General features: G+C 44.2%; 7 protein-coding genes across 16 annotated transcripts in view, besides 1 other annotated feature; 2 read left to right on the forward strand and 5 right to left on the reverse strand.

Moving 5' to 3' along the window:
- Positions 1-382: 382 nt before the first annotated feature.
- On the forward strand, positions 383-1,949 carry Arl6IP1 (ADP-ribosylation factor-like 6 interacting protein 1). Of its 2 annotated transcripts, none has more exons than NM_142313.3 (3): positions 383-686; positions 796-1,161; positions 1,326-1,949. In NM_142313.3, the coding sequence occupies exons 1-3, from the start codon at positions 663-665 to the stop codon at positions 1,527-1,529; spliced, it is 594 nt and encodes a 197-aa protein (NP_650570.1). In that variant the 5' UTR covers positions 383-662; the 3' UTR covers positions 1,530-1,949. The 2 variants fall into 2 exon arrangements, with proteins under 2 accessions (NP_650570.1, NP_001262647.1); NM_001275718.1 differs by having other exon boundaries at positions 499-686.
- On the reverse strand, positions 1,850-3,782 carry CG10324 (uncharacterized protein). Its single transcript, NM_142314.3, has 3 exons — positions 3,569-3,782; positions 2,798-3,519; positions 1,850-2,724 (listed from the first exon to the last, which is right to left on the reverse strand). Exons 1-3 carry the CDS (start codon positions 3,703-3,705, stop codon positions 1,952-1,954), a joined length of 1,632 nt encoding a protein of 543 aa, NP_650571.2. The 5' UTR covers positions 3,706-3,782; the 3' UTR covers positions 1,850-1,951.
- A 600-nt stretch (positions 3,783-4,382) lies between these two features.
- On the forward strand, positions 4,383-6,756 carry CCT3 (Chaperonin containing TCP1 subunit 3). 4 transcript variants are annotated; one of them, NM_001202307.2, is made up of 5 exons: positions 4,383-4,534; positions 4,614-4,707; positions 4,766-4,827; positions 4,913-5,412; positions 5,479-6,756. In NM_001202307.2, the coding sequence occupies exons 2-5, from the start codon at positions 4,674-4,676 to the stop codon at positions 6,515-6,517; spliced, it is 1,635 nt and encodes a 544-aa protein (NP_001189236.1). In that variant the 5' UTR covers positions 4,383-4,534; positions 4,614-4,673; the 3' UTR covers positions 6,518-6,756. The 4 variants fall into 4 exon arrangements, with proteins under 4 accessions (NP_001189236.1, NP_001189237.1, NP_650572.2 ...); NM_001202308.2 differs by having other exon boundaries at positions 4,383-4,519; NM_142315.4 differs by having other exon boundaries at positions 4,383-4,475.
- Positions 6,757-6,758: 2 nt separating this feature from the next.
- On the reverse strand, positions 6,759-7,935 carry Mettl4 (Methyltransferase like 4). Its single transcript, NM_142316.2, has one exon. The coding sequence runs from the start codon at positions 7,901-7,903 to the stop codon at positions 6,824-6,826; it is 1,080 nt and encodes a 359-aa protein (NP_650573.1). The 5' UTR covers positions 7,904-7,935; the 3' UTR covers positions 6,759-6,823.
- Positions 7,936-7,994: 59 nt separating this feature from the next.
- Positions 7,995-9,097, reverse strand: CG14907 (uncharacterized protein). The gene is given in 1 exon segment (NM_142317.3): positions 7,995-9,097. A coding segment is annotated over 1 exon segment (926 nt). The 5' UTR covers positions 9,038-9,097; the 3' UTR covers positions 7,995-8,111.
- Positions 9,098-9,223: 126 nt separating this feature from the next.
- On the reverse strand, positions 9,224-12,440 carry modSP (modular serine protease). The gene is made up of 6 exons (NM_080515.3): positions 12,218-12,440; positions 11,241-11,544; positions 10,680-11,161; positions 10,309-10,612; positions 10,035-10,256; positions 9,224-9,977 (listed from the first exon to the last, which is right to left on the reverse strand). Exons 1-6 carry the CDS (start codon positions 12,282-12,284, stop codon positions 9,470-9,472), a joined length of 1,887 nt encoding a protein of 628 aa, NP_536776.2. The 5' UTR covers positions 12,285-12,440; the 3' UTR covers positions 9,224-9,469.
- A 127-nt stretch (positions 12,441-12,567) lies between these two features.
- Positions 12,568-12,693: a mobile genetic element.
- A 707-nt stretch (positions 12,694-13,400) lies between these two features.
- Ubx (Ultrabithorax) overlaps positions 13,401-26,934 on the reverse strand; it is a 77,804-nt gene continuing 64,270 nt past the window's right edge. For 3 of the 6 annotated variants that reach the window (NM_206497.3, NM_169730.3, NM_080504.4), the window contains one exon: positions 13,401-15,851. In NM_206497.3, the coding sequence (NP_996219.1) occupies positions 15,550-15,851 (302 nt within the window). In that variant the 3' untranslated portion in view covers positions 13,401-15,549. The remainder of the gene's footprint in view (positions 15,852-26,934) is intronic. The other 3 variants (NM_080500.4, NM_169729.3, NM_169728.3) reach the window with 3 other exon arrangements.

Consider the following 26,934-nt stretch of genomic DNA (forward strand, 5'->3'; position numbering starts at 1 on the left):
AATTTTTAGCAATAAACTAAAGCTATTCCGTGCCATTGATATAAGAATTTAAGATCTATATTTACAACATTTTATCTGCATATAATACAAGATGTGGTGGCTTTGAGTTCATTATCTAAGTAAGCCGCTGTTGATTTGCTTGATTAACTAGCAAAAGCCAAAATGATGCTTTGCTTTCCATTTTTGTAGTTTCGAATTGAATAGTACGGCAATTTAATTTTTGATTTATGTATTTATTTTATTAAGCCATTTATGGGCTTTTAGTTCTGCTTATAAAAATCATGATATAGTAAATCAATATTTTATGATAGGATGCTGTCAAGATTTTAAACAAAAATGTAAGCCCAAATGTCAGGTGGCATTAGAATTTAGCATCAGATTTTAGCCAAATCAATACAAGATTTTTAATACAAACTTTTAAAACAGAGTTGTAAAGGGAAAAATTCGATAAGTTCCGATTGAAAGTGCAATCGCTGTTTGAGTGAAACAACCCCTGAATCAGTCATTTCAAAACGTCGATCAACGGTCACACTGCGACTTTGGCGACTTAAAAAACACCCAAGAAAATTGATTTTTCGCTCAAACCGAAAGCAACACCTTTGGGCATCAAATAGATTTCTCGGAATTGAACGCGCACCGCTAGGAAACAAAGAAAAGCCAGCATGGCAGCATCGCAGGTTGACCAGGTGAGCGAAGGGTGGAACTGCCGAAAGCTTTCCGGCCGGAAAACGGCGTCGCCATTGAAGCCCCATTAGTTAATATCATAATGATTCCTCATTTTCCGGCATTTTCCAGAAACGAGCACTTAACAAATTAAAGCACGACTTGGAGCCTTTCCGGACAGCCATCGTGGGAGCGTACGGCGTGCTAACCTGGGAGAAGCAGTACTACGCCGGAGTGGTGTTTGGCGTCATCAGCTGCCTGTACCTGGTGCTGTGGTACCTGGACTTGTCGCTGATTACCCTGCTGTCGCTGCTCGGTGTCATTAGCATTTTGCTGAACTACGCATTCCCCATGGTGTCGCGCCTGATCTTTGGCGGAGTCAACTGGGATGGCGACCAGGAGGCCAAGTTCGAGGACGTGTGCGGCCAGGTGTGCGCCGTCAAGGGCAGCCTGGTGGTCTGGTACGAGTACCTCTTCAACGAGCGGAAGTCCACAGTGGTGAGTAGATGCGGTAGAGACCGTGTGTGTATATGTATATGAAAACAGAGAAGCAGTTTCAGGGCCTAGTATGTGCAGTAGATCTTCTTCTGCAAGCTCAAGTGTAAATAAAAACTTCGGGTTCTATTATTATTTCATCTCACATTTATTCGTTTTGATTCCAGTTTGTAATCGTCATGAGTTTGGGTCTTTTGGCTATGGCCTGGATTGGAGCCATCATTAACAATCTACTGCTTATGTACTTGGCCACCCTACTCATCCTCATGTGGCCAGGACTACAGAACAAGGACATTTTTAAGGCCATCACCCAAAGGGCCTCGAAGATTATTAACGAGAAGATCCAGTGCGGCAAAAGGAAGCTGCAGTAAAGGAAAGCAACCAGATAAACTCATCACCATTTGACCAAAAATATAAAACATGCCTAAGTCATCTACTTGCCATTATGCACACATCGCATCACTAAATCACACATTAGGCGCATTGAATTTGAAACTATAAATATCTTAAAAGATAAGAGCAGCGCATACAGAAAAAAAAAACTCGGAAAACTAGCAAATCCGTGGTTCTGGCCCCATCACATCTCCTACTATAAGTTTGTAACATGTAAGACAGAAGTATTCTCGAAACGAGGCGTACGGAGAGAGAAAAAAACGCGCAACAAAAGACAAGGCATTTTTGTGATTATTTTGTGAGTTAATTGAAATTTATGATAATCCCAAGTAAGATAAAAAAAGGAACTTAAGCGTCTAATGAACTATATTTAAATAAAGATTTCAACTAAATAGATCAATCACTGACGGTCTCTTGACCTTGATCGCGTGCGGGACCTGACATGCTTGCTCCTCTTGGTCTTCTTTTTGTGCTTGCTGTGGTGACGACGATGGTTTTCACCGAGGCTGTCATCGCTCTCTAAGCTGGAGTCGTTGTCCGCCTTTCTCGACTTGTTCTTGGACTTCTTTGAGTGTTTTCTTGACTTGTGGCTGGATGATTTCTTCTTGTGCTTCCTGCGTTCATATGCAGAGTCGGAGTCGCTCTCGGTGGACTCTCCCGTATCGTCTGCCTCGTCTGAACTACTCTTTGTTCTTCTGGTGCTTCGGGGACTTTGCGAACGCTTTTGGTCACGGTCTTCCCGCTTCGACTTAGATGGGCTTCTGCCTCTGGGACTCGGCGAACGACGACGCTCACGTTCCTCGCGTTTAGATACAGAGGAGCTACCACTCCGCACATACTTCTTTTCTCGATCCACCTCCTCTTTGTTAGATTTGGCTTCCTTGTACGATTTTCGCTCGTCTTTGTACGTCCTGCGATGTTCGTCTTTGTACGTTTTTTTGTCTTCATATTTGTAAGACCTTTTATCTTCTTCCTTGCATTTCATGCGATAGTCTTCTTTACTAGATCTCTGGTCCCCTGGCTTCGAACTCTTTTGATTTTGAGCTTCATCCCGGTCTGATCTAATTTCTTCCCTGCGGTCTCTGTCCCTTCTTCCTGACGGATTTTCCTGCTTCACAATAATCTGGCCATGCTCGTTTTCATTTTTTTTGAATTCTTCGTATTTGGCAGTGTCTGAAAGTAAATGTAAAAGAAATATAAAAATGTCACAAATATAAAGGATTTGCATTTTCCAGGCTCCACTTACTTATGCACTTGCCATACTGAGAGTACTCCTTGCGGGATACGGGCTGACAAAGGAACTCGTTGAACGCCTCTTTGGCCCCTCCAATTGCCATTTTGACAATTACTCGCCCTGCATGGTCATCAAAACCTTGGATTTGGCCATACTGATCCTTCTGCTTTCCGCCCAGAATGCGCACGTACGCCTGCTTCTTAATCTCCAGTACCTCGTTCTTCTCCGGCTGGACCAGTAGAGCTTTAGGTTTGAGCGCCTTATCTGCTCCCAGGCCCATGCCTTTGGGTCGCAGAAAGGGGGCATCATCGATGGGTCCTGAGCCCTTCTTTTTTGGCGGTGGATCAACCCAGCCCATGCCGCGCAGCATGGCTAGGCCAAATTGTTGTATCGGTATGTTGTCATAGTCATCTAGTGTTGCCTCCTTGGCACCATCGAGAGGCAGTTCGTCTGCGCTTAGGGCGGGCAGGACAAGTTTCTGGTCATCTAGGCCTTCGGCACCGTTATTTTGGATGGCAGATATCAATTCCCGAGCTGCTCTCTGTTCCAGACTCTCCGTTGGACCGCCTGCGGTGACCTCTGCTATAGACTGAGCCACTGGAGTCACCTCCTCTGGATCCGGTTCCTCCTCGCCCAGCAGAACTGCCCGCCTCCTCATCAGACTCGCCAAAGCGGACGAAGTCTTCTGCATGCCTATCATTTTGATGGTAAGAGGAGCAGCTTCCACCTTTTCGCTAAATATTACATATGAGTATAAAACTATTTCAAGATATTTTAACTTACTCGACTGGCATGATTTCGTTTCCTTCCAAGCATTTTATCAACTCCACCTTGCTTTCCTCTTTCGGCTGCTTGCTGGGCAGAATGTTTGGTTTCTTGGACAATTTACTAAAGCCAAAAGATATCTTCTTGGCCTCCATGTTGTCTAGTTAAAAAATTAATAACTATTAAAAACAAATTGAAGCCGAAATGTATCGTAAACAAACAGGCCACAGCTGACTCGCGGTTTGTTATCGATATCGATAATTTATTTAATTTATGAAACGCTTACACTACACTTTTAAAGTATTTGCAAAACTTATTTGTTTTTCCATTTATATATAAAAACTACCATGAAATCCATTTAATACGTTTTGAGCAGTTTTATTGAATACAGCACAGGATCTTCAAATATTAAAAAGTTCGACGCTGTTTATGTAACTCATCATTCCAAGTAATCACTTTTCCCCCGTTATATTCAGAATATCCTCCAACATTTTCTTTTTCGAAGGTGATACAATTTTCATAAATTATATTTTAACTTCTTTTGAGTTTAGTTGGTTAGGCTTTTTAGGCTTCAAAATTTCCACATTTTAATTATGATGTGATAGAAATATGCTATATAACATAAATTTAAAATCCATTCGTAATATAAATTAATTTCCAGTATCACTTACACCGTAGAAAATATTATTTATTGTTACAAGTTTAATGTTTTGATTTCGCTTAAACCTCAGGGTGGAAAATTTAAAACCAAGTTAGGCGCCTTCAAAAAATCGCAGTTATGACGAATGTAATTCTGTGACATCGATAACAAAAGCTGCATAGTGTAAGTATACTGTTTCTCGATATCGATTCTTAAGAGAGCTGCTGCTTCGAATTGTGGAGAATTTGAATTAAACTTATAAGCGATCGCAAAAGTCAGTTAGCAGTAAGTGAGGAAAGAAAAGAAACTAGAAGAAGGAACTGGCAGAAGTAACTAACAAGCCGGTCCGCTCAATATCCTATCGAACCTTCTCGAATAATGTGTCATCGGCGGTTCTAACCTCACTCATTCTCTTTCAAACAGCGGCAGCGCCAGCACGAGTTCAATTGTTTTCACGCAGAAATAAATTAAACAGCCAGAAAGATGTTCGGTGGACAGCAGCCAATACTCGTGTTGAGTGAGTATGAAATTTGCACGTCGTAGAGCCCAATTGCAATCGAATTACCCGCCGACAGGTCAAAACACAAAGAGAGAATCGGGCCGCAAAGTGCAGTTGGAGAACATCCAAGCCGGAAAGGTATGCGTGACTCACATGTCTGGGTCTTGGGTTTTTGTGTTCTCGCGTTTTCCGACCATCTGTTGATTAAAACGTCTTTTTCCAGGCCATCGCCGATGTGATACGCACATGTCTGGGGCCACAGGCCATGCTGAAGATGCTGATGGACCCAATGGGCGGCATCGTGATGACCAACGATGGCAACGCCATCCTGCGTGAGATCACTGTGCAGCACCCGGCGGCCAAGAGCATGATTGAAATTGCTCGCACACAAGACGAGGAGGTTGGCGATGGTACCACATCGGTCATCGTCCTGGCCGGCGAGATGCTGGCCGCCGCCGAGCCCTTCCTCCAGCAACAGATCCACCCCACTGTTATCATTCGCGCCTATCGCGAGGCCCTCGAGGACATCGTCGGCCACCTGCAGTCCCAGCTTAGCATCCAGTTGGACGTCAAGGATAAGGCCAAGATGGCCGATGTGGTCAAGGCCTGTGTGGGCACCAAGTTCATTGGCAAGTGGTCCGACCTTGCCGTCAAGATTGCCCTGGACGCAGTCGAGACAGTGACGCTAAGTGAGAACGGCCGTCTGGAGGTAGACATTAAACGGTAAGAACGAAATTTGTTATGCATATTATTTTTGAATAAATAATTTTAACTTTGTTACTTTCACAGCTATGCCAAGGTGGAGAAGATCCCGGGTGGCGCCATCGAGGAGTCGTGTGTTCTTAAGGGCGTGATGATCAACAAAGACGTGACGCATCCCAAGATGCGACGCCTCATCGAGAATCCCCGCATCGTGCTGCTTGACTGCTCGCTGGAGTACAAGAAGGGCGAGAGCCAAACCAACGTGGAGATAATCGGGGAGCAAGACTTCACCCGCATGCTGCAGATCGAGGAGGAGTTTGTGCAGCGCATCTGCGCCGACATCATTGCCGTGAAACCGGATTTGGTATTCACTGAGAAGGGTGTCTCCGATCTCGCCCAGCACTATTTGCTGAAGGCTGGCATCACGGCCATCCGTCGGCTGCGTAAGACTGACAATCTGCGCATCGCCCGCGCCTGTGGTGCCACCATCGTGAACCGCACTGAGGAGCTAACCGAGAAGGATGTGGGCACGGGAGCTGGACTGTTCGAAGTCAAAAAGATCGGCGATGAGTACTTCACTTTCGTGACGGAGTGCAAGGAGCCCAAGGCCTGCACCATCCTGCTGCGCGGTGCCAGCAAGGACATCTTGAACGAAACGGAGCGCAACCTGCAGGACGCCCTGCACGTGGCCCGCAACTTGGTGCTGGAGCCACGCCTGGTGGCTGGCGGCGGAGCCGTTGAGATGGCTGCCTCCCAGCTGCTCACGCGCAAGCAGGTTAAGGGACCATACACGGCGGTGGCCCACGCCCTAGAGATCATACCGCGCACACTGGCTCAGAATTGCGGCGCCAACACGATCCGTGCTCTGACTGCTCTCCGCGCCAAGCACGCCTCCCACACCGGCGATGGTGTCTGCGCCTGGGGCATCGACGGCGAGTCCGGCGAAATCGTGGACATGAACGTGAAGAACATCTGGGAGCCGCTGGCCGTCAAGCTTCAGACCTACAAGACCGCCGTGGAGACGGCCATCCTGCTGCTGCGCATCGATGATATCGTCTCTGGATCAAAGAAACGCGGCGGCAACGAGCCCACCAATCCGGCGGCCATGGCCCAGGGTCAGGAGTAGTAGCCTGCGATTAACCACGTGTATTAATAATGCTTACTATCCTTTAATACTTAATTTAACACTCAAAAGAAAAAACAAAACAAAATCCCACACACGCCACCCCAAATGTTTAACATTTAGCTTCAGCCAGGCATCGTTGGCTTCTCTGGAAGAAGGAAACCCATCCGCCGGCCGCCTACACACAAAATTCAAATGCATTTGCTCTCATTAACAGTACACAAATAAAATTGTTAAAACTCATAGCTGCTTATAAATCCCTTATTTAATGAGGTACTTGTAAAAATTAAATACAATAATTAGGCGTAGCTAATTTACCTCCTCCTGGTTGCAATGTTCTACTTTACGGACTTCATATAGCCTTTCGTCCATCAGTTTGAGCACTTCTAAGCCAATTGAAGTGAAGTGGGGATGCAGATATCGGGCAAACAGCTCCAGGCAGTTTGGTTCCAGCTGGTCCTTATCCAACAGGAGGTGCTCCCTCAGCCAAGACAGCAGTGGTGGCTTGTGGGAATGCACAATGCTGGGCACGCTGAAGATCAGCTCGGTCTGTTGGATATCTTTTCCATAGTTTTCAGAAGCATCGGAGCGACAGGCCACGTAGAGCATCTCGTAAGGCTGCTTCTGGGTGAGATCCGACTGCGGGGGAGCAATTAGTTCATGGTCTGTGCTAAGTTTGTACCATCGGAGCTTGTGGAGCAACCGGAGATTCCAACTGGGCAGCAGCTGCTGCTCCAGGGCCAACTGATGCAGCGTCGAATTGGTGCACCAGATGGCCACCAGTGACCGTGGGTGCGTAAGCTTCGAGAGCGGTATGTGCGACAATTGCTCATTGCTCAGCATCGAGTATCCCAGCTCCGGCTTGGCCCGCTTCAGCCTGCGGATGTACTTATTCCGCCACGGAGGATCCAGCACGATGAGATCGTAGGCGGGCAGAAGTTGGTGCAGTAGTGCAGGCAGATTGTCCACATTGTGGTTGAAGAATCGGGATTGATTGGGAATCAAGTACACGCCACGGGATCCATCAACTCTCAGAAACCGCTGCATCCGTCCACTTTCGTTGGCTCCATGCAACTGGGGCACGTTGTAGCCATCCTCCCAGTGCCTCTTCATCGGTGAACTGTCCTCCGGTTCAACGGGCTTGCTCAGAAGCTCTAGATATTCATTCACTAAGTGTAAATCCTCCAAGGACGACGCATCTTCTACGCCGGCTTTCCTTTTGCGCTTCCTGGTCTTGTCTTCCTCAATGCCTTTGTCCGTCTTTTTGGCATGGAACTGGAACAGTTCGGACTTGAGCTTAAATTCGTCATATGCTTCGTTTATAAGTGTCTTGTGATCCAAGAACACTGCGAATTTCGAATCTTCAGTTTTCTTTTGCAATTTCAACATTTCCGATATTGAAATGTCTATCTGAAAATCATCCCTGAGTCTATCGATAGTTTTCCCAGTGCGCGAGATATTACAAAAATATAAAATAATTGAATACCGACTGAGTTATAATTTTACAATTCTCTAAGATGTAAGGTCATTAAAAACAAAGGTCTATATGCACAGTTAAATAAAGATAAATATCAAAGTTTTAATGTTATACCCACTACTAATAACGGGTCTTATTCCTGCTCAAATTAAAATAATCCTTTATATGGATTAACAAATCAGCATGGAGTTTTCGATTTCCACGACGGTTATAGTAGCTAAGCTCCTTGCTAGAATTTTCGGCTACAAATCTCAGCATTGTCCACATGTTCAGCTGATATTTGCACCGCAAGGGATTATGCTTTTGGTTTGCCTGGAGGAAGAAGAAGTCGGGTGGCGACTCTACGAGGAACTTTTTGGGATTCTAGATCCATGTATATCCATCTTGTACAGAAGCACTGACTCCTGTTTCAGTTTATCGGCCAGCCAATCCAGATTTGCCATAAGACTACTATTGACTTCAGCGCCATTTTGCAAGGAGTTGTAGAAGCAAATCGCTATATCATTATCACTGGCGTACATAAGTTCGTTCCAGCTATCAAGGCTTATATTCTCAACCTTGGGATCTCTAGCAGTGGGCTCCTCGGCTATCCCCTTAATCACCTGATCGCAGAAATCCCTTAGACTCTCCAGGTCGGGCAGTTTAGGCCCAGTGAAATCCCCAAAGAAGAATACCTTTCCAGTTGAATTTGCGGCGTATATCAGGGGAAATGAGTCCACTGTACATCCTTCGTCACTCCGAGAGAAGCTGAAGTCATCCTCATTGAAGATGAACGACTGCCACAGATCGTCCACGAAAAAGTCCATCTCGCCGCCAAGAAACCCAGGGGCAGCTAGTCGGTATACCACATCTATCCATTTGTCTAGCGCACCGATATCATCCGCAAACACATGAAGAACCACGAGGGTCGGTCGCCTGTGGATCTCCCACGATGATCGCAATTTTCCAAAATTGGGAAGTCGCTGCAGTCGGTCCTTGTATTTTTCGGGAAAAAAGGTTTTGAAGTTCGGCGGCGGCGGGTTGTAGCCGCAGTAATGTGCAGACATGTTTACATCATTCAATTGGCCAACCAAATGAAATTGCGGTGCGGTTGACTCATAATCAGCTGATTAGTCATAATAGTTGATTAAATACGATTGCAGTGGTGGGCTTGAGTTTCCGACTTATCGATAGGAATTAAGTTCGATTTTTGTTAGCCGGTCAAAATTTGAATCAAATTTCACTTAACCGGTATTGCTCAATAATTTGGTATTTCAAAATTTATGAAGTATCAATAAACATAATGTTGAGGATTAGAGGGTAAATAGCTTAGTGTGGCAATTGGCAATTGTCCTTTACAAAGAACTGACTTGAAATAACCTAATACACAATTGCCCTTTGAGATTCACCCTTCGCAATGTTTCGATAGAAAATAGGTTTGACGACTTAAATAAAATCTCTTAAAATAAATCTATTGTAATCACAATAAGTGCCCGGACTCAGGACCTAGTTTCCACGCTCCTGTTCATCGCATTCAGGATCATATCCTCGAAGTGCTGGATGTTGGTCATCACGGTCAGGCTGTGGGCACACTGATCTGCATTGGGTGCATTGCTGATCACCCCGAAGAGGAAGTGACGGGCGGTGTTCCAGGTGGAGAAGGCGTTGGTCGGCAGCTCGGAGGTGAATCCACCGCCACTGTCACCCTGGCAGGCGAGCGACTTGCCCTGCGTGAAGATGCAGAACTTGTCCGCCTGGATGTCCCGCAGATTCCGACGGCACACGGAATTCGACTTGGACACGGCCGGCACAAACTGGAGTTCGTGCTTGTTCTCGATGTTCCAGCCAGCGAACTTGCCCTGCACATCATCCGTGACGCTCTCCTTCTCTGCAAAGCTGGCGAAGGTAACGCAAATGGGCCGGATTACGTGGCTCAGCTCGAAGGGCTCGTCGAGGGTCAGAAGGGCCAGATCCTGGTAATAGTTTTCCGTCCTTCCTTTGTAGCCACTGCAGGTAATAAACCAGTGCTAAGAAACATGAAGGAGCCAGTTTCTTTTTACTTACGGTGCTATTTCTATGAGCCTCACATCCCGTCGCTTTTCTTCCGGAGTAGTTTCTCCGTAATTGCGATAGAACTTGGCCGCAATCACCCGGAAGGTGTCGTAGCTGTAGGGCAGTCGAGTACCCTCGTCGTATACGCAATGTGCGGCGGTTATGACTAGGTCCGGGGTGAGTAGCGATCCTCCGCACTGAAAGTGGTAGTCCTTCTCGTTGTGCCACACATATCTACACAGGGAATATCAATGAAATCATCGGGATGGATAGTTAGCAGACTTACAGTCCCACATGCCAGGGCACAACCGTGTTGTTGATCGTATAGCCGCCGGACGAGAACTGTTTTATGGGCGTGGCTAGCTGGCCGCAGTCCTGCTCGCATCGCTGGCGTCCGCGGTTCCAGTATCCTCCCTTCATGCACCGCATTTCTGGCAGTGGGCTCAGGGTCTTGAATCCGGTGGAGCAGACAAACTTCACTTCGGTGCCGGGCGGATGGAATGGTTTGCGGCATTCCACTTGCTGTCCATTGTGGGTGCACAAGGCCTTCGTGGAGTAGCCATCGAATTCTCCGGCAGTGCTGCAGTATTCTACGGAAAAGCAAGGAGTACATGTGAGAAATTATTACCAGGGAACGGGCAAAACACAGTCACTCACTCACGCATTTCGGGATTGTGGAAGTACTCCACTTGTTCTTGGCGCAGTAGCTGCTCTCCTCTCCCTCCAGCACATATCCCTGCTTGCAGGAGAATCGCACTGTTCCCCGGGTGATGGGTCCAGTGAGGACGCGGCTGCCGTCACCCGTCAGGATGGGCCTTTCGTCGCCAAGTGGCAAGGGGCATCCGAGCAGCTCCAGCGGAGTCTCAGTCACCACGGGTGTGGTCACCTTTTTGGTGGTGTTGCATAGCAGTGGTGCCTCATCGGATCCGTCATAGCAGTCGTTTTCCCCATTGCATGACAATGACCCCGAGATGCAGCCACCTGTTCCGCACTTGAAGGAGTACGCTGGACACTCCATGTGGCCGCACAGTTCCACCGACTCGTCAAAGCCCGTTCCATCCGCACAGTCGTCCTTGCCGTCGCACAGAAAGTTGCTCTTGTCCAGGCAAATTCCGGATGGGCATTTGAACTCATTTTCCCTAAAGGGGAAGAGAAGCAATTAATGTATCCATTCCTAGTCCTCATCCTGTTATCTACATTCTACATTTCAGTACTCACTTGCAATTGCCTTGAAGCCGTCGGTCGTGCTGCCGTATATCGTCCTCGTTGCCGCATCTCAACCTGGTCTCATCGGAACCATCTGCGCACTCATTGACTCCATTGCACCCAGCTGTCCCGATCACACATGCTCCATAGGTGCACTGGAAATAGGGCTTGGTGCAGTGCTGCCGCTGGGAGACACAGGTCAACGCCGTCTCATCGGATCCATCCGGGCAGTTCTTCTCGCCATTGCAGACATCGTACTGCGAAATGCAGCTGCCGTTGTCGCACTCAAACTGTGAGCTGTCACATGCCGCAAATACTTCAAAAATGATCCTTTCGATTATTATATTATAAGGACAATCGCGTGTTCCTTTACTTAATTGTTCTGATTGCGAAACCACATATATTGGAATCAAGTTTCATTCATTTAGAGCACTTTTACTTTTGGTTCTTAAATTTTTTAAGAGTAAGAGATTTGTTACTCATATATACTTAATATATAAACTACACTTTAAATTTAAGTTTAATGAAAACTTACGTTAAGTAACTTAGTAACTTTTCTCCCTACATTTACAATTTATGCAAATCGGCAGAAAAATTGATAATCCCTATTGCGCTTTTAATATTCTTTATTTTATTTTATTTTTTTCCTCATTTGATTATTGCGATTGTGTAATGTTGTATAGCTATTTTTCTTAGCATTTGAGTGGGTTAAGCTGCCTGTTAAAACTACCGCAGCTTAACTAAATTACCGCGTTTTTTATTATTTATTTCCGTAAACATTCTCTCTCCCTTCACACTTAGTCAGCACCCTGGAGTGTAATAAACAAACTGAAAATCGACAGAGATAAACAGATCGCGATTTCAAGATGAACCGGCTCAAATCGTGTTCTGAGAATCTCTCTTCGAGAACAACGCATTTACATATGTACATATGTACAGAAAGTGTTTATTTTCGTTCCATTTGTATTATCATTTTGAACTTTACTCACTTGTTCTGAATTTCAATAAAAGCGCGCAGAAGAACAATGGATTTGATAAAAACGATATTAGTTGCATAATCCTTATTTCTGATGCACTGTTATGCACTCGATCCAGGTGCACAAGGCAATCACATAGGTATGCCTAAAACAAGTGCGTGCTGATTAAAGTCGTCTGGAAAGCACTTGCCGCCGAGCTAAGAACGACTCCGACCGAGCTTACAAAGCGAACTGAGCTCCAATGTGTTCAAGCCGAATCTCATACCAATCTGAAAACACGTTTTAAGAGCACCTCATCAGTATCGATTGGAGTGCTTAGAGCTGCAGTTCATAATATAAGTCGAGTGAGTGTAGTATTTATATCTCATTTCATTCATCAATATCTATCGATATCGCAGAAAAATAAAATATGAAATTTCGTGTTCGCACTTCCACTAGTTGAGTATTGGGTATCTGATTGTCGGGGAAGTCGACTATAGCATTCTCTCGTGTATTAAACTTTTACCAAATTCATTTTGGAGACTTTTCTCTCAATGGTTTGAGTCCGCGCTAAAAGTGGGCGTTTAGCTAAATTCTTTTGAAAGAATTTAAGGAAATTAATTGAAAAATCAATTTCTTTTATTTTTAAAGAAGTAGTTTTCGAAATGTACCGATATCATTTTTTACATAAAAAGTCAGTCGTAAAAATTTATTCAATTAATAAAAACGCTTAAATAAAAATGACAATCTTATAAACACCAAAAAAAAATTTTACGTTTTTTTTAAATTCTCAATTTTTTTGGAAATTAAATTTTTTGACGCTAGTGCTGCCAGATCTTCGAAATAAGGATTGGCTTCCCCGTAATCTTTTTCAGATCGATATTCATTTCCATCCGTTCTACGCATAGCGTAAGATGTAGAAACTACGAAGTCTACATTACACGTGTGTAAAATATACCTTTACATTTGTATGGTTTGAATTTCCACTGAAAATTTTATTCCTGGATAGCACGGCAAGAAAAACTTAACGTTTTATTGGCTTTCTTGGAACAAGATACTTCCTAAGCCAAGAAAGTATGGCGCCAAATGGAGAATATTGCTATTAAAAATGTAGAACGAAGGACTGCTATTTTAAGAGTACCGCAAAACTATCCTTTCGAATTACCTACAATTCCGAAACCAACTATTTCACATTAATAATCCAAAGGCATCTTTTAAATTATTTAAATCGTTTTGTTTAATTTATTTGTTTCATTTTCCACATTCTCACTGGTTGCTGTTTGTTTTGTGTTTGTTCTTTTTACGTGTAGTTTATATTGATAATTTACAACTTACGGAGCTAACATAGAATGGCATTAAATTAGAGTTACATCGATTAAGTATGAACGGAGCCTGCGGGTCCAATCTTCGATCGCGGGGAGGGGAAATTACAAGTAGAAAATGTAACCGCAAAGTATCTGTAGGTCTGATCTGATCGGATGAAGTAGGTATATAGGAAAAGTAGTAGTCTCTTATGGATAGGCCTGCTCGGCCGAGGGTCAGAGAGTTTAAAGTAAAAGCCACTAGCAAATGTACAAGTAAGTAGCGATTATTTAACTATTTACTACGAATGCACTGGTAAGTAAGTAGTAGGTAAGTGGTCGGATGCAGTACTGTATGCAAGACCTCACCGAATCGTCTTCCTTTTACGTATATCTGTTGCTACGATAATCCACGTTTAAATATTTATGTATTGTATTTTAGCGTCTATTCTTGGTTTGCGGTGGCGGGGACATCCCATTCGATCCACGCATATGCGTTTAAAATCTATAACATTTAACTTATTCTTATTTACGTATTTGCATCTGCCTTCGTTCCGTTCCGCAGAATTACTCTCTTATTGTTTGTCCATTTCGACTCGATCCCCACATACATAAGTACATAAATATATATCAAGATTTATAAATATAATATATCTATAATCGAATCTTAGGCGGTAGTACGTATACATCTTCTGCAGGACCTCGTTACGAACGGCCCCAACTGGGACCACCATGGAAACTCAACTGAAGGATCAATTATCGGGACACACACACGGAGCGCCTTGTGGCTTGAGTCGAGCACAGCTCGTTGGATCCACTAAACTATATATATGGTATTGGTATCGGTATGGTATCGTTATAGCTAATCGGTATGGGTATCTCTATAGAGCGTACAACTCACGATCAATTAACGGCTCAAAACGAGATCAAAAGCAATTTCGCATGCAAGCGGGTAGCCCGCGAAGACTCTCTCAAACAACTCAGGCTCTAATTACACTGGGAGAACGGAAAATCGCAATGGCAGAACTAAAATAATAACACAACAATCGGATTCGATTTCTCATTGTTTTTTTTTTTTGTTTTCTTTAGATTTTTTCAAAACCAATAATTTATTTGCGTTTGCCGGGGCAAACGGTTTGTCGCACTCCTCTTCTCGCCGCTTCTGTCGGATAATCTCATAAACGCTTGTCATTAAACTAAACATAATAATAATAAAATTAGGCATTAATTTAATTTAAAAAGTAAACACACTACACATTACTTAAAGAAACAGCTTCACTCTAGTCGTTTGGGCGAGAACTAAACAAATTCGTTTACAAATAAACAGAGTTAACTAAAATTGCATTATTTTATTTAATAAGCACAAACTATACACATTCAAATATTCGATACTCCCGAAAACGTTTGTTCTTCGTGTCGTAATATGTTTACTTGGCTAACAAATTCTATTTATATTTAAGTTAAAGTTTAATAGTTTTCATTTTGTTTTTGCATCCTTCGTTACGTATCTTAAATTGGTTTAGAACATGTTTTTACCAAAAATTCATATCAACAGAATTTTGCTCGCATTCAACATTATAATGGTATACTTTCATTTTTTGTTTTCTTTGTGTTTCAATTTTTGAGTATTTTTCGCGAAATTAATTTAAACATAGCAGTAAGCAACAAAGGGGCAGGACAGAGGTTTCCATTTCGAGCGAATCCTCTTGAATTTTTTTTTCGTTTGGAACTAAATTAAAATTGTTTGTTTTGCTCATTTAATTCTAAGTAGGTTTATAATCTGCGCTCCTTCCACTACTTTTATTTACTTAGCCTAGTTAATTAGTTTGTAGTTTTGTTTCATTTACGTATTTTCGGTTGCTGCTCAAACGCTTGAAATAATTCCATTAGGTTCGATTTAGGTTAAGTTTCGTATTCGCACAAGTACCATCAAAATATTTAAATATTATTCATTTAAGTAAATAGTTCATTTGTTACAATATAGTTGCTTTGTATCTGTCTCCGCGTCATTTCGCCCAATCCCACATACACCCTACGGATCTAAGGATCTAAGGATCTAAGGATCTACTGATCTAAGTGTCCACCTTGGACCGCCGCCGCCGCAGCCGCTGCCGCCGCCGCCTTCTGGGCCTGCGCCTGCTTCTCCTGTTCGTTCAGCTCCTTGATCGCCTGGATCTCCTTCTTCAGCTTCATTCGCCGGTTCTGGAACCAGATCTTGATCTGCCGCTCCGTCAGGCATAGCGCGTGCGCCATCTCGATTCTCCGTCTGCGGGTCAGATAATGATTCGTGTGGAACTCCTTCTCCAGCTCGAGCGTCTGGTAGCGGGTGTATGTCTGTCGGCCGCGTCTTCGCAGACCATTTGTACCTGTAGATCGGAATGGGAAAGCATTTGTAAGTAACCAGATTATTAAACTTTTAATATTATTCATTTTGGACCTGCATCGACGAAATACATACATTTCATTTTGCAATCAAAAATATGTGTCTCATAACAGCAGCTACAAAATGCAGATATGTGTTAGGAAAACATTGACAAAGTGACTAAGTAGATATATATCTTTATCGATTTATTGGCCTAATTATTTATATAAATCGCCACAAAAGTGATTTAATTGGTTATATTAACGTTTAGGAGAACATGAGGACATCAAAATTTGAGTCATATTGAGCAGCAGTGACAGAGTGTTTTCGGGTATTTATATTTTGGCCTTTCATCGGGCAAATTAAATTGAAAAATTGCAACGAGCAACTCAACATTTGTTTGCTGTTCGCCGTTGTTATTTGGCCAAGTCGTAAATATAAATTCTCCTTTTTGCCAGCGATCATCAAGCAGCTCGAACGTAGGCCGCAATTGCCTGCAAAGGGGCCCAAATCGAAAGGAAAGGGGATCTCAGCGCAAAAAATACATTTCATCTTTACGAGTATCGCCGAGTATTTGCCAGTTTGCCAGTTTGCAGTTGCGGTTTTTGTTTCTGCGGCGCGATCGTTACTTTAAATTGATCGTTTGCCGCTGCACCGCCAATGTTGCTGCCGTGCTGTCATTGCATCCAGATTCGCAGTTCCACAGTTCCTCAGATACAAAGATACACAGATCCGCAGATGCAGCCACATTAAAATGAAAAGGAGAAACGTGCGAGCACTCGGTTGTGGCATTGCACTGGGGATATGGCGAATGTGGCTACTTAAATTGCAGTTATGCCAGATAATGCCCGTTTAATTGGCAACCTGAGAGACGAGATGGGGCAGGAGGAGCAGGGGAATCCAGGGGAATCCGGGGGAAGCCAGGGGAGCCGGGGCAGCCAGAAGTCGCATCAACATGTTGCAACAATGCCGTGTTTAATCTCTGATTTTAAATATTTATGAAGTTTAATTTGCCTTCAAGTGCAATAACTCAATTTCGTGTGTGTGCAAATGCACTGCAGCTGTCTCTGGCCCATCTCCCATCGAAGAAGAGGCCCAGACAATGTCTGATATTATCGAAATCAACCCATACCAAATCATACCACACCATATCAACCAACCAACCCACCCATTCGACCATGTTAACTTGGCATTTTGGAGACCAGGTCTTTCTCCTGGGCCCGAGCACAATGTTAAGTTAAATATTATGAGCATTTATTATGTTATAAATTTGGCCTAAAGGTATTAACAAATTTATGCCGACACGAAAGTCATAAAGTGAAAACGCATTTATCTTTCACTCACACAAGCACACACATGTGCAGCGTACGTAGCGATTGCAATTGTGTGGGTGGTGGAAATAAATGGCGAAAAAATTTTATAGACAATAAAAATGATATGGAAATAAAATGGCCAGGATGCAACAAAGAAATTATCATCTATATGGACTCGCTCATGCATGCTGATAAATTTCCTTAATGTGGCTTTATTTTTAAACTGCCTTGCGAGAATTATAAAGACCCATTTAATGTGCCAGAAAATTGGCCAGTGACAGGTCACAAGATTTGCGATGCGTCAGTTTATGGCAATTTGTCGGCCATATCTCTCAGAAAGTCTTAACGAAATGGTAGCAAAAATACAGGATCCTATTTTGGTAAATCCTCGCAGATTATTTGTTTAAAGTGCTGTTGGAATTTCAATTAAACAAAGAAGCTGACTCGTCGAAGAATTCCCAAGTAATTTCCGCGCCCTTCGCGGCCAAATAAGCAGCGCAAAAGGCTGTATACTCGTAAATAAATTTATTTGGCTCTAAACCTGTTTGCTGATTAACTTAAATCCCCGGCAGTCGTGCCAGCTTCGTGGCCTGGAAAATACATCACGCTGAGGCTTAGCAAAAGTTTCATTTTATTTAGGAGTTGCCGGCGAAGTAGGAGATTTTGCTTGAGGAGTACGTGAGCTTTGCTCGGCAATTCTAAATGGAATTTGTCACTCGGCGACCGACTATTTTATCGCAACTTACCGCCCCACAAAAAAAAAAAGGAGCTACGTACGCGTACGTACATATATGCAAAAATAAACTTTTTACGAAACTTTGCTTTGCCGCGATTTTTTTTCCCGACCACCCCTCCGAGTTTTCCTCACCCGTTTTAGAATTTTTTTTTCCAGTACTGGCCAAGTTTCCAAATTTATTATGCGAAAAAGTGCGAAATTCATTTTGCTGGCTCGCTTCTTTGCTTCTTCTTCTTCATCTGCGTCCTGCTGTGCTGTGCCATTTTCTTTTGTAGACTTTTGGAAAATTTTTGTGTATTTCTAAGTACATAATTTAAATGCTGGTATGTGCGGGCGAGGGGGTGGCACAATAAAACTTGGTATGGCAAGGCGCGAAATTTCTTGTAGATAATTTAAACGAGAGCGGTGGGTGAAGTGGAGTGGAGTGGGGTCGGGGAGTCGGGGTGTGAGTCTAGGAAATCTTTTTTCAGAATATTTATTCGGTTCCAGTCGGTTTTCCATGGGGCCTTTCCATGGCTTTTCCTTGGTCGCCCCGAAGATACATTTTCAAGGTTTTGTCGACTACGTCTTCGTGTGTTTTTTCTTATTTTTGCTTTTTTGGGGCAGCACAGCTGCGCCTGGGTCCCCAGTACGTGTTATATTTTTTAACTTAAATTCCTCAGGGATTTAAAGTTTTGACAGTTTACGTGTTTCCCATTTGCAGCGAACTTTGAACCGAAACGAAACGGAGCGATATCTATGCCCGTCCCGTTTTCGCCGCATATATCCGTCTCTTTCCGCCCAAGGGGAAGTGACTCACCCCCGGAGTAGGAGCGTTGCCAGCGGCCATAAATCTCCAGGTGACGGCGACTCCATGTTGCATGCGGCACATCGTGTGATCTATGCTTCTATTATAACTATTTATATACACAGATGCGGATACACGCCACACTACTACATTCACTACTTATACTTAATTCGATTTGGTTTTTCAGCCTTATCTTACTCTTACTCTTTCTAATTTATGCTTTGTTTTTGTCATCGTCACGTGCTATCTGAGTTGAGATTTTACCAGAAATTGGGGAGCTGTCCTCGGGTCTGATAAGCTGGAACTCGGATGGGGACATTCCTGGTATCTCATCGATACAATACTTAGATTACGGAGAATTGCTGAAGAAATGGGACTCGCTGCTGCCATTTATAACGTCTCAGGCCCAACCGGAAATTAATTGCCTCTATTTTTTCCCAGCAACAAGCCGTAAGGACACGCGGAAGGAACCCTTTTTGGAGGGAAAAATGGCCAAAAGGCGAGAAGAGCCATCGGTTGGCCATCGATTAATTGGATGGCTTGGCACACATGTGTCGCCCGCCCCATCCACTCCGTTCCGTTCTATGGCACGCATTTTATTCGCAATTTAATTAAATCTATTTTCGTGCGTGTTTGTCAGGGGCGTGTTCCACCTTGCTTATATGATGTACGAACCCACACACACAACTCACACACCCACCGACAGCTGCTAGATATATAGGGAGATATATAGGTGGATAGGTGGGTAGGGGGGTTCAGTACATAGATTCTCCCCGGATTCGAATTCGAGTGTCTATAAAACAATTAAATGCGTCTCAGCTCCGGCTGAGGTTGACTGCGAGACGGAAAACTAATTTTCCGCACTGCCAATCGAGGACCACTAAATCTGTCAATTAAATTGGCCGCAGGGAGTACGAGGCTCTGGGGACGGGGCTGGGAATGGGGGCGTGGCTGCCTTGAAACGCTCGGTGTTCAGACGTGATTATGGCCCCCATCGAATGACTACGCCTATGCCACATATTGATGCTTGCGGTGGCAAATGCGCAATTGAGTTGCAATTGCCAGCACAAACACGAACGCAATCCAAGTTGCAAGCAGCAAGTTGCAGGTTGCAGATACTTGCAACTGCAGCTGCCGGTGCGGTGCGGTTATCAAATTTTGAGATACACGTTTAGGGTGTGTGCACCCCCAACTTGGCCCAGTATCTTATGGCTGTCGCAGCCAGGAACTGAATTTTCAATTTTTCCCCAAAAAGCCAAATCCAAACTCACAAGGCAATCAGAGTTTTTAATTGCTTTACGGTGGGTAAGGACAGGCTTGAACCAAAACTGAATCTGCATCTGAAAGTCCTAGTTGCTGGTAATTGAGATTTTCCCTGGGCTCTTGCCGAAAAATGATGTGCCAAGTGCCGTTGGGATCGCTTCGATACGGATCGCGGAATTTGTGGCGCGTACAGCCTACAAAATTGCGATGCCATGGCGTAATTGCGGCCGAAAAGAAAGGGCACCTTTTGGTGAAATTTTTGGCGAACCGCCGATAAAATCCGCTTAAAGCAAGGGCTTATGCCTCACGCACCTTTTTGGTTTTATTTTACCTTTTTCAATTTTTGCTTCATGTGTCTCCCTTTATCTCAGTAATTTTGGCTTGCAAGCGCAACTCTCAATGGCCGCCTGATGATCTGAGAAGTGGAACGGCCTGGGAAACTGGTTCCACTCGCACGGGATCTGGGCATGGCGGCGTATCTTTTTACGCATGCCCAGGATCAAACGAAAGGGGCATCTCTCTCGTCATTAAAATAATTCATTGCAAGTTGCTCGCGGTAGCTGCCGGTGCAACAGGTAGCAGGTCGACTCGACTCAGGGCCACTGACCAGCAATCCATATTCCGATCCCCGAACGCCGGTTATGTGGCATCTTCCAGGTTTTGAGTTACGACTGGCCCTGTTGAGCTTGCAATTTAGCAGTAACAGTCTTACTTTCAGGGGGAAAACGCAGGACAAAGAGGGAGCTTCGAATAGTGACGAATGCTGGTGTTATAAATAACGAATTTGGCTTAGTTTTCTCTATCCATTCAATCCATCTACTAAACTACTGTGTATTTAGAAGAGTCTGAAATTTTCCAATTCTCCCTAATTAGGGCTTTCCCTTTCACGTTTGCGCTAGGCGTTACTTGTGGGCCGGCATGTCATGCCAATTAAAAGCCAATTTGTGTATGAATGAATAAATTCAACTGTTTATTGTCTATATTCAATGTGTTAGTTGTATAATAATGCCATCATCATTGGCACACCGAATCAAACCAAAAGATGGCTGAGTGACCCAGTGCCCCAAGCTCAGCCGTCTGGAGCTCAAAAACCCATGGCGCGTCGAAGCTGAACGCGGAATTTGATGTGGGTTTATCTTAATAGCTCAATTAATGAGCGATGTGAACGCCGCGGCACCCCTGTAGCCCGTTGTCCCTCCAAAAAAGAGGAAAAATATATGTGAACGCGACACGCCATTTCCATATTCACATAGACCCAAACCATCTAGGGTCCGCTAGATATACATATATGTACGTACGTACATATATACCCCAGCCAAGTGTGTGAGTGCGGAACGCCTTCCCATCGTGCTTTAACCTCGGCGTCATCATTAAAATAATCAACGACTCTATTTTGGCTCCGTTTCAAGTTCTATTTCCATTTCCAGTTTCATCTTCATAGACAGACAGATACGGATACAGCCACAGATACAGTCGCAGATACAGATACAAAGCAGCGACAGCTGGCGGAACGCATCGATGGGGATTGAGGAATAGAGATACGGATACTCAGACCAAAGTTTAACAGTTCAAATGCGAAGCACAAGCACAGGCATTTGTGGAAGATGCGAGCAAAGCGTGACCACGAAGATGAAGCTGTTCAATGGGGGATTTCGATTCAGTTTCAGTCCGGCAAAATCCCAAGACAGCCGACAAACAACAGTCTTGGACGTCGGAATAAATAAATAAGTGGCACGATGTCAAGCTGTTTCATATCTGCGGCGAACATCGTTCTGCCGGGCAATATATTCCCGATTTCAGAGCTCATTAGACGGAAACTAAAAACGCACAACTCACAAAATTCGCATAGAGCCACTCATCTGACGTCACCTCGAGTCCCCGATAATTATCGATGGGAGTTATGGCGCTGCTTGTGGAACGGAAATGTGCAACATTTCCGCTACTCACCCGAAAAACGGGCCAATAAAAATCAGCGCCAAGTGTCAAATCTAAATAATGACTCCCAAATAGGGAAAATGGCTGCCAACCCCGATAAGACTCGGATTGTTTATGCTTCGTTTTTTTTTTTTTTTTGGGTGGTGGGGCAGGCGGAAGGTTCTTCAAGATACAAATCGGACGACGGCGGCAGCGCCATTTATGTATCTGAGTATCTTTTAATTGCGCGAGAGTGCGCCATTCTGATCCGACACGCCCTCTCGTTTGCGATTCTGCTTTGGGGCGGCCTCTTTCTTCTTCGATATCGGTTGAGAAATCGACTCGAATGCGTTTTTAATTGCATTTTTTCGTAATCAGTTAGGGGTTTATTTTATGCCCCATTATATATGTCTTGTTGGTTGTGCTCTGTATACAACTGCTTACATAAATTAAAAAACATTGAATTACTGCTAGCTTTCTGTAAAATAAGGATTTGAATGGTGTAACTTACATTTAAAGTTACCAGCACAAAAATCACAGGTAAGAGTGTGTTCATTAAGGATGTCACAAGGTTCGTCTTCGTCTAGTCAAATTTCGCCAGCGTACCTTTGCCTAATTAATTATCGCAGATTCCGGTTTCGCCCAACACCTTTCCGTTTCGCATTACACGCCCAAAATCACGCCCCTTCACCCACTCACGCACACTAACTTACACATATGTGTCTATGAAAGGGGAGAAAGGTCAGGTGGGGCAGAAGAAACTTCATTAAGGGCGCATAAAAGTAAACAAGCGAAAAGTGTCGGAATTTCACACATAATTGGCACTTGAAGTTTTTATTTTTATTTGCCCCCCCTCAACTAAACGACAAACTTATGGTCCAAAAACTGTGCAAGTGAGATGGCTGGATTGGGGGAAGAGAGACGGAGATGAACATGGTGGTGCCATTCGGCGTGGTGTCGAATTCGGGTTTTGGGTTCGGTCTTTTGGGGTCACACCAGCTGCTCCCCGCCTGCTTTTTCTTTCTTTTCCACCGTCTGACAGAAAAAAGTGAAAGTTAAGAGCAACAATTTCTTTCTTTTTGCCCCCCGTACTGTTTGTTGTTTTTCAAGTCCTCGCTGCTAGAACGTGTGAAACTAACAGTTAATTTCAAAGTTGCAGTTGCCCACCAACATCCAACATTCCATATCCCGGAGTCCTGGATCCTTACCCTGCACCTATTCCTATTCCGATTCCGATTTCGATTCCTGCCGCGTCCATTGCGAGAGTTGCACTCTGTTGTATGTGTGTGTGTGTGTGTGTTAGTGGGGGTGTGTGTGTGAGGCTGCGAGTTTGTCGTTGGGAAGATTTATGCTCAAATTGCTTTTGCGCAAAATCGACAAAAACATCCAAAGGTGCAGAGGGCCAGTGAAGTGAAGACAGTGGGTTAAGTAAATATAGTAATACAGTTGACCGTAAGAAAAATCCTAACATTTGAAGATTTTAAAGTTGTGTTGGTTGAATTGAAAACCAGTTTCATATAAGATATTGTCCCAAAATTCTAGGGTGGTATAAAACTTCCTTACAATTTTTTTCTCCCCACTTATCAATTCATCCCATTGTACCTCGCACTGGGGATGCAGTTGGTCGATGCCGGGTGCCGCAGTTGTTGCCGTCCCGTTTCGTAATCAATAACATTTTCGCAAGTGAATTACTCGCCATTGTTTTGCCCATCCCTCAGACAAAGAATTTACGGCCCAACCGGGAGCGGGAAGATGGAAAAGAGGGGGTGGGGTTCAAGTGAAAATGGGAAGGCGCAAAGAAAGAAAGTGCTAAGGTTGAAAATTTTCATTTCCATTGTGAGTCGTCGCCTGGCTCTATGCTCCTTCATAGATTTATGATGGTTTATAATGAACTTGTAAAGTAATTATGCGCTGCGACGCATCCGTGTGTATGCGCCACCTTGCCCCACCGGAGAAACCGGAGAGCCAGCACTTCCTCTTCCACTTTCACCACCACCGCCATAAGTCAGCGCAACCCTTTTCAAAAAATGTCTCCTGTCGTGTGATTTTTGGTCCACCACCCACACAGCGTTTACGCTTGTAATTACACGCTTCATTGTTGAAAGGGCGCAGGTTCAGAAAGGAGCTCCCAAGATGGCCATGGACGTGCGGCGAAATAGTTTTAGGGGGGCTTAGGAAATCATTATAGAATGCAAAGTATTCATACAAAATTTGAAATTGGACACTCTGCTCATAGTTTTCCTTTTTTAAGCTTTAATATTGATTAAAGATAAGGAATAGGAGTATGTAAGTATTCTTTTAATATAGAGTGAATATAATGAATACAATTTATAATGATGCACATCACGTTCTCTGAACGGCCGACTACGCCCCTGGACATGGAAGATGGTTCCGCTGGCATCGAGGGTCTCCATTTTCCGTGTTGTTTCGTCGCCTCGCTCTGGTGTCGTATATCTCCGTTCTAATTGGGTTTCGTTGTGCGCCGTGCCCGCTAATGTCAACCCGGCTTGTTGTTTCCGTCCCAGCCACCCATTCTGTCGTCCTCGCATGCGTGCTCCTCGGAGGAAAGTCCTTGTCCCTGTCCTTTACCCCACTGCCCACCCGATTCTCGTAGCTTGCACATGCAAAAGACGATCCCCAAACTGCCGAAAACTGAACTCAGGGCCATTAAAAGTGGGCGTTGTGTGGGAGGATGTTTGGAGTGCTGTTTGAGGAAACGGAAACGTTGAGCTTCGTCGCTTCTTGGGATTCCTTCCCTATTGCGTGAGTGTGTGTGTGTGTGTGTGAGAGTGTTGGGCTCCAAGGAGCTGGCGTCGGGTGAATTATGTTGCATGCTTTTAGGTGATTTAGCCCACGTTTGTATGCACAAACGTCTGCAGGGTTTTGGTTTATGTTTTGTTTAACTAATATTTTGTGAAATCTTCTTGGGAAATTATGAACTTGGCAGGCTGCTGGATGGCTGACTGGCTGGCCACAACTGCAAACTTTACCCACCCATCCCCCAGTCTGGACAAAAGTTTTTCATTTTGCCCTTTGCCAATTTCACACTCTGCCAAACGCTGCAGGGCGGACCATAACTTTTTTGCCAATAGCCTGCTTAGGAATGAGAGGTGTGCTGAGGGTCCGAATTTGGGGAAAATATTGTGACATTTCTTGCAGTTTATTTAAAGCAGTCGAGGTGAAAAATGCACTCCCCACAAAATTGGCATATGTTTGTGAATAATAGTCCAAGGTGCCTGATTGTTTATGTTGTTTCTTCAAGGCACATATTTGTATTAAATTGGTATTTGAAAAATTACATTTTTTCCCGACTATCCGTCCATTTTATCGCCGATAATAACGGCCTGATAAGCTTTCCTTTCAGAATGAATGGAGCTCCTTCCGCCAGGCACGCTTATTAACTTAAGCGAATGGCGGCCGGCTGTCTGTCGTAAATCAGACCCCCCAGCCCACTTCAATGCGCCTGCTCGCCTGGATTTATCCGCCATCCAAACTGCGACATTTTCCCGGGCGGCGTTTCAAGTCTCTTCTCACATATTAAAAATAAGCAGAGCAAAACCAAAACAGAGAAAAAATCCCAACAACGTTTTGCATAAAAAATAAAGCACCGAGTCATGTGTGTGTGACATCATATCGTATATTGTCGCATGAATTTACGTGACCATATGTTGTCGCCGAAGCGCATAAATTGCAAGTGGGGCGCAGACGGCTTCTGGGCCTCAAGAGCTGCCCTAACCCTTTGCCACGCCCCCAAAGCCCCCATCCAATCTCCTCCAGATGGACCAGGACCGGGGGACCAGGCCAAGTGTTGATATTTCGTTCGATGGTCGTTTGACTTCTGCAAGTGCGAGGCGACAAAAAATGCGGATAAAAAATATGGGTGAAAAATTTATTGAATTTAATTTGAATGCGCCCAATGGCCCCCGCAACAGCTGGCACTTGATGGGGACTCACTATCAGTGTCAGTATCTGTATCTGTATCTAAATGTATATCTGCTACTCCATCCGTATCTGCATCTGCACATCCGCACATCGTATCTCATTCCGCCTTAGAGCCGAAAGCCTGGATCATATGAATATTTAAGCTGGCAGGCAGCCACCGCCTTCAAAATTTACCAGCCGCCATTCGAAATCGCCTAATGAAGCCGCGCAAAATTCGTTTTTAATTGCCATCGCAAAATCCCGAAGATGGCGGCGGGTAGAAAAATTTCGTTTTAATTACTGCCCCGGAATCCCGCCGGATCGCCGAGACCGAGAATCGAGCAGAAATATTGCCACTTGTGTTTTTTAGCCCAAGCTCGAGGAAGTCGAAAAAGAGACGTGAAAGAAAAAACTCGATTTTCCAGCTAATGGATGAAGGCAGAATTGTTGCTTTCGGAAGAGCAGGACCAGACCAGACCAGACCAGGACTGGTACTCGCACTGATACTGCAAAACCGAGAATGGGAATGAGGATAAAGACTGGGCCGGTACTCCGCGCTCGAGAGTTCGACATCGGCACAGCAGCCAATTAAAGGCATGACATAAATCCAGCTGTGACTTGTATTGGGTGTTTCCGCCTGCGGCCCACATTCTCCATTCCCACTGCTCAGTCCCCAGTCTCAGTTCCAGTCCCCAGTTTCCAGCTCCAGCTCCAGCTACCCATACCCAATCCCAATACAATTCTGCAGTTGGGCCGGCAAAAGACAGCGCCAAAATGTTCAAGATTGTTGCAGGCCCAAACAAAACGGAGAGCGGAAAAAAACGTGGCAAAGGAAAACTTTGCCCAACCAACCCATGCCGTTCGCTTTTCCATGCTCACGCCCGTTGTTTCATTTTACAATGTTGCCTCTTTATACCCTTACAAAGGGTGTATTGCGATTGATTCGATGTTTGTAGTCAGAATCATATCTTAACAGCAAACCAAAAGTATATATAACTAAAAACTATTTAGAAGCTGTGTATTTCACATATTTTCCATCATAACATTCCATAACATTTTACAATGGAATTATTGGAGAAATTAATTTAATTTAAGAGCATTTAAATTTCCACTTTTCCCACTTTCTTTTTCAGATGGGTTTGGTTTGCTTTTC

The sequence above is a fragment of the Drosophila melanogaster genome, chromosome 3R, assembly GCF_000001215.4.
Source record: "Drosophila melanogaster chromosome 3R".
Classification (NCBI taxonomy): Eukaryota; Metazoa; Arthropoda; class Insecta; order Diptera; family Drosophilidae; genus Drosophila; species Drosophila melanogaster.